The 12,768-nt window shown below is 32.9% G+C and overlaps 1 protein-coding gene across 1 annotated transcript in view; it reads left to right on the top strand.

The window, feature by feature from the left end:
• Nucleotides 1-12,768, top strand: part of LOC126889786 (protein cornichon) — a 31,663-nt gene that overhangs the window by 4,393 nt on the left and 14,502 nt on the right. The window contains exon 2 of the mRNA XM_050658374.1: nucleotides 3,634-3,890. Coding sequence (XP_050514331.1) covers nucleotides 3,634-3,890 — 257 coding nt within the window. The remainder of the gene's footprint in view (nucleotides 1-3,633; nucleotides 3,891-12,768) is intronic.

The following is a 12,768-nucleotide window of genomic DNA, read 5'->3' as shown; positions in this document are numbered from 1 at the left end:
ATAAATATGCACGTTAAAAGTCTCTACCCAGGTCATGTTTTCTGCACTATTACAAATCGAAATTCGCAAAACAATACAAAACAATTGCAAAACAATTGCGTTTTGTGCAACATATAAATAGTGTAACAGTAAATGCATCAAAATCTTTGGGCTTTATCATTCGCAACTGTCTGAGACTATCTGTAGGGGCTTTAAGAACGGTATATTATGCTTTGGTTGTATCTAAAGTGGAATATGCATCTATTGTATGGTCTCCACAATACCAAGCTCATTCTACTACGTTGGAGAGATTGCAGAATAAATTTTTGAGATATTGTGCATACAAATTAAACATACGCATTACTAATCATGATTATACGTATATTTTAAAAACACTCAATATGAATTTATTAAAAACTCGACGAGATAACTCTGATTTGGTATTTGTGTTTAAATTAATAAATGGTTTAATTTGTTGTTCTGAACTTCTCCAATCTATTAATTTATATGTTCCCTCCAGAAGTCTCAGACATGTTGATTTGTTTTATATACCTTTTCATCGGACAAACTATGGTATGCATTCGCCCATTGAGCGAACACTAAAGATTATAAACGAGAATAACTTGGAAATGTTTGGTGTCTCCTTGGCTGGTTTTAAGAATCGGATTAAAAGAGCTTGACAGATACTTTTTGTTTATTTGAACTGATTTGTGTAATAGATGTAATATGTGTAATCGATAACTATTAATATTTCGTTTTTGTTTAATAAGTATGTAATTAAGATTTATTTTACTCTAGTTTAGTAGATATTACAGAGATTGATTTTATACTGTATGTGTTGTAATGGGGGTAATCCCGTAAATAAATAAATAAATAAATAAATATTTTCGACCCACCCTAGTATACATAGTAAATGATTTTATAGTTTATGCATAATCCTAGTACAAATACTTCGTTTTATAATATATAGTCTCCTGTTTTATATCGCTAAAGAGGCTTTGGGATTATAGCAGGGTAGTCTGCTATATCTAGGGCCATTGGGTTCTATTTTGCGCTAAGGCCTTCACCTCATTCTAAGACTTTCCTTATCTTATCTTATCCATGATGGATCTCCTCTAAATTGTAGCATGCTGGAAAAATTTGCAATATTTTGCCTTCTATGGCATAAAAAATATTCTTCTTCTACGGCACTACAGCTCAAATTGAGCCTTGGCCTCCTTTATTTTTTGCCTCCACCCTTGCCTGTCTGTGGCTGCTCTTCTCCATACACGGACTCCTAAAAAGGCTTGTGCGTCGCTGTTTACTGTGTCTTCCCAGCGCTTTCATGGCTTCCCAACCGGTCTCTTTCCTTGCATTCTAGCATTCAGTGCTCGTTTTGGTAGCCTATCCTCTCCCATTCTTATCACATTGAAATTCTTTATTGAAATAGAAATCCTACTAACAATATTTAAATATGAATTTGCTTAATGAAATGTAACATACAATATACAATACATGCAATATTATACAACACATACAGATTTATTAAAAATTATTTTTTATCTAGGTAAAATATATGTCTTCAGTAATTTTTTAAAAATTTGAACTGTCAGTGCATTCTTAACACTGGGGGGAAGATGGTTAAATTCATTCATACATTTGTAAAACAGGGATGTCATTGTGTTATGTTTATTAGTTTTTTGAATATCAAAATCTTCAATATTTCTCATGGTATATGAATGAACTTGACCCCTCAATGTAACATATTCATTAAAATATGCAGGCAGCATTCCTTTTTTTAATTTAAAAATGAAAACCATAGTAAGGTAGTAAAGCCTTTGTTGAACTGAAAACCAACCTAAAGTAGAGTACATCATCTCAATTGGCGTGTAGCGATTGCATCGAAGAATTGTTCTCATACCTCTGTTATACAAAATTTGCAATGATTGAATTGATCCTTTATCACCTAAATATAAAGCACTTGAACAGTAGTCAAAATGGGGCTGAATTATACTTCTAAATACAGTGATCCTTGAAAATAATGATAGATCTTTGCTAATTCTATTAAAGAAAAATAATTTTTTAGATATTTTCTTGCAAATATATTGAAAATGAGGTTTCAGAGAGAGTGTGTTATCCAGTATAAATCCAAGATATTTAATTTCATTGACCCATTTGATGCATTCATTATTAACTTTTAGTTTCAAATTTTCCATACTTATATTATTTAATTTATATCGGCTAGAGACTATCATTGACTTTGTTTTACTCGCATTAAGTTTTAACTTGTTAGCATCCAAAAATATCTCAATTCTTTTTAACAAACACTGCATCCTTCTAACAACCTCCACAATATCATCACCACTGCATACAATTAATGTGTCATCTGCAAAAAGACTAATAAATTCCAGACATGTCCGGCCCATTGCAATCTTTGTATTCTAATGAAGTCGGACAGGGGCGTTTCCTTATAAAGTTTTTAAAGCTCGTTGTTGTATCGACTTCTGAAGATTCTGTTTTCCCTCACAGGTCCTAGTATTCTCCTAAGTACTTTCCTTTCGAATGTGTCGAGTTTGTTTTTGGATGTTTCTTTCAGGACCCAGGCTTCACTGCCATAGCATGTTATTGGTCGAATTAAGGTTTTATAGATTCTCATCTTTGTATTTCGGTGGACACTTTTAGACCGAAATATATGGGAGAGGGCAAAATAAGCTCTGGTTGCCTGCATTATTCTCTTCCGTATTTCTCCATCTTCTGATCCGTAGGCATATATTTCTACTCCCAGGTATGTAAACTATAATGTTTTCTGGGACTATATTTATTCTCGTCTAAGTCAATATTTTTGTTTTTTCTGTGTTAATTTCCAGACCTAGCATTTTTGTTTGTGTTTTTAACTCTGCATATGTTTCCCGTGCTCCTGTTGATGTTCTACTCATAATATTAATATCATCAGCATAAGCGGCCAGTTGAACCGTTCGGTTGGTCAGTAGATTTCCTCGTCCAGTTTGCATTTGCCTAACCGCATACTCCAGTGCCAGATTAAACAATGTTGGGGCCAGCCCATCTCCCTGCGTTAGTCCCTGCGAAATGTTGAAAAAGTCTGGCCGGTGGTTTTGAATTGTACACATGCCTGAGTTTCATCCATTGTGGCTTTAATGAGTTATTAGCTTGTGTGGTATTGCCAATTCAGCCAATATATAGTATAGTATATATAGTATAAAAAATATTATTTTTTTTTTAATTGGGTAAGCTCGAAAATATAATAAAGTCTGGGGATTAAATATTTCTATGAAATAATAATAAAATTCAACTGAAATATTGAACTAATTGATTTTCAGGTATTTTCCGATTTTTCGGGATTTGAAATTAGCACAGTTCTTTACCGCAATAAAAAAAATCGAGCTCCTGTGTGCCATAGAAATCGAGATATTTGTTACATTTTTAAACAAACGAAGCTCAGACAGGCGTTATTTTATGAGTACCGCCACTTTAACGGGCTATACCTTTTTACTTCTTCTCAGTATATGTGATCTATAAAATGTATAATAAAATATACATCATCTTTTATAATCCATTCAATTTTCAGCTCTTAATGTTAATAAACAACGGAAATATGAATTTAAGAAAAAAATGCCATCTGAAAAAGAAATGTACTGAATGTGTTTCATTTTTCAGCTTGTGTTGCCAGAGTACCTGCTCCATCTCCTCTTCAACATCTTGTTTGCTGCATCGGGAGAATGGTTTTCCCTTTGCCTGAATATACCTTTGATTGCCTACCATATCAATAGGTATCGTACGCGTCCTGTGATGTCAGGTTATGGAATATACGATCCTACGAGCATCATGAACGCAGATGTACTTACAAGGTGCCAAAGAGAGGGATGGGTCAAGCTCGCCTTCTACCTACTCAGCTTTTTCTACTACCTCTACGGGTACGTCATAGCTTTAGAGAGTGTTCACATTGAACATACTTGAAGTTTTAGTAAGCGTATTTTTGTGAGTGATGAAGGATGAAATGTTTTGTCTTATAATCAGGACGATTTTGTACAACTTTAATATTAGAACATTTCTTGGGTTTTGTATTATAGCTTTTATTTTTAACACATAAGTATACCTATTTATTTTTCGACCTACAGATAAATCTGGAATATGACTGATTGTTTCATGGTAGATATGTATTTGAATGACAGAACTTTAAGAAGAATCTGTATATAATTTTTTTTAATATTCTCAAGGATTATTCTTTTAATCGCAAAAATGTGTGATATTTATAATCTATATTTCCTGTATTATGTTTTTTCTTTAAATTTAGGCCTATTTATACAAATACGAAGCTGAAATTATGGACGATTTGAAGTATACTACTACTACGATATTTTCTAAGCATGTATGTTTTTCTTGATGATTGGTGTACAACTGTGGAAAATGTTATCAAAGGTGATGTGGTAGCAGCTAGAAATAATAGAACAAAATAGTAGGACCCAAGAAGTTAAAACAAAACAAGAAGATTATTGAAAAAAATATATGTATAGCTGTTATACGCATTTTCAGAGGTAGTTTCAGCATATTTTAGGTGATTTCTCGAATAATTAGAATTGATGATGAGATTTTCAGTCCCACATAGTTAGGATATTCGGTGTTACATTATATCTTATTCCCAGATGAATAAAAAGCAAATATAGATTATACACTTCCTCACTTTGAGTTAGATACATATCAAGGATAACAGACTACTGTTAAAAATGTTTACCTAACAAATGTCTTCGACACTACTGTATCAGTCAAATATCTACAGTACAAGCTTAGATGGCAGAAGATTTGTTATCTCTATGTGGTTGGTCCAACTCTTATATTGTATTGTTGATGATTTCAGCTTAGATATGGTATAAACGCCTAATTTCTGTTATTAAAAAATCCAAAATTATAAGTTAGTCCAGATTATCAATCTATTGTTGCTAATGTTCCATGTAAATCTGAGGGGCCACGCATTTGTTAACTACTATTATGTAACATAGAGATGCTTTACATATAGTATTACAAACTATCTAAGATACTCATTAATATACACTTCAGCGGGATGCTATTGCTCGAGGTGTGAAATTATATAAACAAGGAATCATTTCATAAAACAGGTATGTCCCTTGTTTATGGAATTTCACACCTTGAACAATAGCACCCCGCTCAGCTGAATATTACTCAGTATTTCAGACGGCTTGTTAGACTCTACATCAAATTAATGTTAATACGAATAATCTAAAATTTAAGTAAATTTATATTAACTTGTTAAAAGGTACTTAACTCATGGATTAAAAGTAATTTATGGAAAATTAACAGTCGAACTGACTTTTAGCGTATTATTATGCACATATTAAAAGAATAACTCCTAAATAATTTTAATCCCAGTAAAAATTGCATTCTTACAAGTTTTCTGGTTATTATGAGCTTTTTCTAGTCTACTTGTTCTCTTTTTGTTGACTGCTATAAGTATCATTCTAAAATCATAAATTCATGATTTTTTTATAAAACTTCATTTTATATTTTAAATATTGCCTGGTAGAGTTGATATACTATACTTGAAATAACTAAATTGTAGCTAGTTTTTTTCCCAGATTCAGAAAACCACTGTTTTATTATAAACAAATTCTTATACAGGGTGTTTCATTAAGAATCCAATCTCTGAGTTGTAGATTCTAGACATCAAAACATTAAGATTGAACCCAAATCATGTAGCTCCTTACTGAGTTACAGGGTGTTTTATTTAAAAGTTTAAAAACTATTTTTACCCAGTATTTTAAAACTATTTGATGTATCCTTATCATACTTGGCAGAAAGTGTGGCTTGCGAAAAGTCTTCAAATAATTGATCAAATATTAAAGTTGATAGTTACAAATGCGTACGAACAAGTTAAAAAAAAATTTAAGAACAACCGAAATTGGTTCAAAAATAATTTGAGACAGTTATGGAGTCAAATTTCGTTTAATATAACTTTTTGCTTGATATCCAACCTACATGCCAAGTTTGGTTGAAATCGGATGTATAGTTCCTGAGATTTAATTTTTTTCGCGGACAGACAGAAAGATGCCACTTTTGTTTTTTGGATTTTTTCGATTATTGATTTTCTTACTGCGTAACTTTTCAAAGATCAGAATGGATCTATAATTTGTATCTATTTTTTCTTATAAATGAACCTAGTATTGAAAATTTAACTTTGTATTAAAAAAACTTAAATATAGAATATTCTAATACAGAACCAAACTTTAGCCATTTACTTCACGGCAAAAAGGAAGTAAGAAGAAGAAAACTAACTAGAAACAGATTGTTTAAATTTTTATTATTTTTTTAATATCGGATAAAACATTTGTCGCACTCAGGAGACAAAAAAGTGATGGAGCAGTTCTGCAACTTTTTTTTTTATTTAATTTAAAAGTACAGTGGAACCTCGATAACTCGGATTAATCGGGACCGCGGCCGATCCGGGTTACCGAAAATCCGGGTTAGCCGGGGAGTATGGTAAAAATTAATAAAATACGGTATACTTATAGATAAAGTCCGTTGTAATTGAAATAACATGAAATATATATGCACAGTACATATCTAACTTACCTATAGTTATATAGAGTGTAGTACAGATAGACAGTATAGAGTACTGTTCATTTCTAGGTAAAAAAACTCAGTCAGTTTCGGTTGTATCAATTTCGTCTGCCATCGGAACGATGTTATGTTATGTAAGAACAGTGACTCTTTCATTGTTTAAAAGACCATTGTTTGAAAAAGAATTTTTTAAATAGTCTTTAAACAATGCTAAGACAGTTGGAAATAAATAAAGGAATAACAGATGACTGTTGTTTTTGATAGCCTGAGACGTCGCTCTGCCGCCGCGTGCCATGAGTCATTTTTACTATCGAACAGTTCAAATTACACAAATACCCATTATCTCTCAAATATTATATTATGGTCGAAGCGAAGATCGGTGAGATATTTTATCAATGAAATTCGATATTTTTAAGACATTCCAGAAGCGGCTACTAGTCCAGGATGCATCTGTTTTGAGATGGACGTTGAGAGGTGACTCAAATTTTTTTGCAGAAGTTGCTTGAAAATAAATCAAATAATAATATTTGAGTTATCCTCCCTCTCAAAAAGTTCCGGAACATTGTTTAAATAATCAAAATGTAAAAAAATTAAGGAAAAATTCGATTTTTTTCTTCGTTTTTTGATTATAACTTTAAAAGTGTTCATTTCCGAGAAAAGTTGTACTAACATAAAAGTTGCGTAATTAAATTTCCTACAATATAGAATTGGTTAAAAATTTAAAAAATTGTCACCCTTGTTGCAAAATAGCAATAATTGAGAAGAAACCATACAAAAACAAGTATTCGCATTTTACGTTTTTCAACCATTTATGCTACACTTACGACCCTCATATTTCACCCAGAAAAACTTTATGATACAGTAAAACAATACTGTAAATTTCATTAAGATCGGTTCAATAGATTTTGCAAAATAAATTTTGCAATCCAGTTTTCGTAAAAAAAAATAATTTTTTCAAAATGTTACAGGACTGAAAATAAAGCAGATAGCAAGTTGAATTTTTTTTTGCTTATAGAAGTCTACTGTACCTTTCATTTGCAATTTTGCAAAATTAAAATCGATTAACACCACGGCGTGAGGAATTTTTTTAAATAAACATTAATTATTGGTGCTACGCGCAGGACAGCGGTGTTCGATTCACACAAGTGGATTTCCACCATTTCTTCCAATGTTTATCTACTAATATATTATTTTTTTACTCTATATTTTGTTGTATTTTAATATTTTAATTCCACAAAAATCAAACTAATTTTATTATTGTTTGTGAAATATTGTTTAAACAATTGCATATGTTTAAAAATAATAAACTTTTATTTTTTAAGTTAAAATATATGAACAAAGAAAGTTTTTGCTAATAAAAGTGTTATTTCAAAGGATAGAGTATGTGTTTTTATTTTGCAATAAACAGATTTATTTATTTATATCGAAATTTAATAAAAATTACAATGTATCAATCATTATCAAAGGTCATTGGAATGCCCAATTAGAGCAAACTATCCGCTGTCCTGCGCGTAGCACCAATAATTAATGTTTATTTAAAAAAATTCCTGACGCCGTGGTGTTAATCGATTTTAATTTTGCAAAATTGCAAATGAAAGGTACAGTAGACTTCTATAAGCAAAAAAAAATCAACTTGCTATCTGCTTTATTTTCAGTCCTGTAACATTTTGAAAAAATTAATTTTTTGTACAAAAGCTGGATTGCAAAATTTATTTTGCAAAATCTATTGAACCGATCTTAATGAAATATACAGTATTCTTTTACTGTATTATAAAGTTTTTCTGGGTGAAATATGAGAGTGGTAAGTGTAGCATAAATGGTTGAAAAACGTAAAATGCGAATACTTGTTTTTGTATGGTTTTTTCGCAATTATTGCTATTTTGCAACAAGGGTGACAATTTTTTAAATTTTTAACCAATTCTATATTGTAGGAAATTTAATTACGCAACTTTTATGTTAGTACAACTTTTCTCGGAAATGAATACTTTTAAAGTTATAATCAAAAAACGAAGAAAAAAATCGAATTTTTCCTTAATTTTTTGACATTTTGATTATTTAAACAATGTTCCGGACCTTTTTGAGAGGGAGGATAACTCAAATATTATTATATGTATTATTTTCAAGCAATTTCTGCAAAAAAATTTGAGTCACCTCTCAACGTCCAAATGTACTAATATTTTTACAGATGCGCCCTGGTCTATACAGCTAAAATGTTTTAACATAATACATACATTTTTATTGTTGAAATGTTTGTCTGATGAAAATCGGTCCGGGTTAGCCGGACTTCCGGGTTATCGGGGGCCGACTTATCGGGGTTCCACTGTATTTGGCAATCTGTTGAGTGTTAACAATAAACAAAAGTAATGACATTGACTAAGGACAAGGAAGATTTTACTCACTGGTAAAATCAAAGTACAATTTTTATAAAGTTAAAGTATAGAAAATAATAACATTTTATAACTACTAACTAATTAGTTTAAAAGTTTACTCTAAATGGTGTCCAGTGGTTTGAACCTCTTTAACCTACGCTGTTCTTGGGAATTGTCTAGGAGGTTAAGTGCAAACTGGTTTTCATGATCCTCCAACTTGGCAATGTATGCAGCGCTACGTTTTGTGATGACTTCTTGTACCATATCCATTTTAAGGTCTCGATGAATAATTCTGTTGTTGATGTACCATGGTGCATTAGTGATGGTTCTGAGGGTTTTTGATTGGAAGCGTTGGATGATTTCGATGTTGGAGTGACTGGCTGTTTCCCATAGTTCCAACCCATATGTCCAGATTGGCATAAGTATTGCCTTATAGAGCAGCAATTTATTATCCAGAGATAGTCTTGATGAACGGCCCATTAACCAATACATATTTCTGAATTGGAGACCTAGTTGCTTTCTCTTGGTCCAGATATGTTTCCTCCATGTGAGACTTCTGTCCAAATGAATACCAAGATATTTTACCTCGTTGGCTGATGGTAATTGGTGATTGTTTAAAGTTACAGGAGGACAAGTTCCTCTTCGTGTTGTAAATGTAACATGAATAGATTTTCCTTCATTGACTTTAATTTTCCATTCCAATAACCAATCTTGTATTCTGTCTAGATACGCTTTAAGGAGATGCGAGTCATAAATAGGGTCAGTGTGTGAGGCTAGGATTGAAGTATCGTCAGCAAATGCTCCTAGCATCATTTCTTCTGTAGGTGGTCTCTCCTCTAGTGGTTCCTGAAGAGTTGGAGGTATATCTGCGGTAAACAAGAGATACAAGGTGGGTCCCAGCACGCTACCCTGTGGTACGCCAGCTTTCATAGGAGTTTGGAAATTGTATATTGGTATTTAATAAAATAACACCTACCTGACAAATATGATTCAAGAAGAATGTAAAAGCTGTGCGGTAATGTCCTTTTTAGCTTGTATAGGAGGCCTTCATGCCATACCTTGTCAAATGCCTGCCTAACGTCAAGAAATGCCGCTGAACAGTACCTTTTGACTTCAAAATCAGCATTTATATGTTTTACCACTCTGTGAATTTGTTGGATTGTTGAGTGATATGGCCGAAATCCAAACTGGTGGTTTGGAATTAGATTTTTGATCCAGGGTTCAAGTTTTTTTACTAATAGTTTTTCGAAAACTTTAGACGTGATTGGCAAGAGGCTGATTGGCCTGTACGATTTAGTTTCTTCTTGAGGTTTCCCCGGTTTTAGAATGGTTATTATCTGAGACACTTTCCGTTGATCAGGAAAGTAACCTAAGTTTAATATGGCATTGAATATAAACGTTATAAGTTTTATGCATTTTGAGAGGTAATTCTTTCAACACTTTTCCACTGATCAAGTCGTACCCTGGAGATTTTCTATCGTTTAGATTCTTAATAGCTAAGATGACTTCGGACGATTTAAATTTCGGAATAGGCAAACTGCAGCTGTTGGGAATTAATTCTCTGAATGTGGCTCTACTTGCGGAACGTGTTACGGAACGGTCGCCATGACAGTGAGCCTATTTTAATTCCGCTACCTCCGTCCAATGTATGCTACTTTTGTGAATTTGTCAATAGACTTGTTGAAAGATGGCGTCAAGTACTGATTATCAATTGGAAACTAGCGCAAACAGTAAACAATCCAGGGTCTTTGACCATGGTTATGAAGTCAAAAACAATTTATTGCTCAGAGGTAAATGTATAACCTCACATATAACAGAAAGTGATAGGTTGTCACGAATTTAGGGAGCGGGGCGTTCACAACTGTTACCGTTCCATTGGGAACTGCTCCCTCGCTTTTTCGTCTGCTGACTGCGACCATTGGTGTATTGTTTAAAGTTTTAAACAATTCTAGTAGGCAATATATTATTATTTTATATGTATTATATTTTGGTAGCACATTTATCATACAAATTATTCTAAATAGATAAACAATTTTTTTGGTAAGTACTTCAAATATTTAATTTAAGGATTAACCTAATCGTTAATTTAATAGCAACGCTACTCCCTATTTATTGTTAGAGTAATGATAAGGTTTATACAAAAGATTTTGCAATAATTTACATTAAATAAAGTTTGTAGCACTATAGTTAACATTTTTATAGAATATTAAAATGATTTAGATCAGAAAACATCATCATTGGCTCTACAACCCATGGTGGGTCGGTGGGTCTTGGCCTGTTCCAGAATCAGCTTCCATTCCTTCCTATCCTTCGCCTTGGTTTTTCAATTTCGTACTGCTAACACTGCTAAGTCGTCTTCCACCTGGTCCTTAAATTGTGATCTGGGCCTGCCTTTTCTCCTCACTCCATCTGGTCTCTGGCTATAAATGTGTTTCGACGGCTCCACCTCATTCATTCTCTTTAAGTGGCCTAGCCACCGCAGCCTGTTTATTTTGATAGATCTACCAATACTATGCTTACTATAAAGGCAGTAAAGCTCAAAATTATAGCGTCTACGCCATAATCTGTTTTTCTGCACGCCTCCATAAATATGTCTGAAGATTTTACGTTCAAAACAGCCTCACCGTTCTTCCTTCCAACGATTCTCAATTATTTCAATCAGAAAACATACAGGTTAAACTCAGAAATAAGTAAAATAAAAATGTATACCATTTTTAATCAATTGCAATGCGAAGGCAAAACAATCTTATTTTTCATTTAGAATAAGGAGCGCAGTCCAGCACTCTGAATCGACGATTTTCGACTCTTATTGGAGTCTCATCGGAGAGACGTAGGCCTGCTGCTCTCTGCTCGAAGTGACCAAACCATGAAAGTTTATCCCCACATTGCAACTGACGTGTATGGATTAGGTGACTAGCGTCATCCGGCAATTGAAAGGTAAAGTTTTCAATCCTAATAGCAACATTAATAATATTGAAAAATATTAAAAATATTACTAAAAGATTTTTAAATTGAAAACTTATTGTTGTTCTGAAGCTATTTCCTTGTGGCATTTTTATGATTAATTATTTATATGGGAAATAAGCCACAATTAAAACGAAAAAATAATTTTATTAACGTTTCGACGCCCAAATCGGGTGCCGTTGTCAAAATACAAAATAGTAATATTTTGTATTTTGACAACGGCACCCGATTTGGGCGTCGAAACGTTAATAAAATTATTTTTTCGTTTTAATTGTGGCTTATTTCCCATATAAATAATTAATCATGAAAACTTATTGGTCCATTTCCCTGGTAACACCTCCAAGGCTTCTAAAGATTGCAAGTCAGATGGATGCTGCAGTGAAGACAAAGGGAGGCCATTCTAAAAAGTTGCAATTCATAACCCCCGTCTGCAGCTTGGTAAAGTTCCAACGGAAAATGTTCCAACATTAACAATCGCTATTAGGATTAAAAACTTTATCTTTAAATTGCCAGATGACGCTAGTCACCTAATCCATTCACGTCAGTTGCAATGTGGGGATAAACTTTCATGATTTGGTCACTTCGAGCAGAGAGCAGCAGGCCTACGCCTCTCCGATGATGACTCCAATAAGAGTCGAAAATCTTCAATTCAGAGTGCTGGACTGCGCCCCCTGTTCTAAGTGAAAAATAAGATTGTTTTGCCTTCGCATTGCAACTGAATAAAAATGGTATACATTTTTATTTTATTTTATATTAGTATTACTCCTATAGAGTAACTAGGTCCATTTTCCGTTGGAACTTTACCAAGCTGCAGACGGGAGTTGTGAATTGCAACTTTTTAGAATTCCCTCCCTTTGTCTTCACTGCAGCATCCATCTGGCTTGCA

Source organism: Diabrotica virgifera, chromosome 8, assembly GCF_917563875.1.
Source record: "Diabrotica virgifera virgifera chromosome 8, PGI_DIABVI_V3a".
Classification (NCBI taxonomy): domain Eukaryota; kingdom Metazoa; phylum Arthropoda; class Insecta; order Coleoptera; family Chrysomelidae; genus Diabrotica; species Diabrotica virgifera.
Note: the sequence above shows the minus strand (reverse complement) of the source record. Positions and strands in the feature narration are given on the sequence as shown.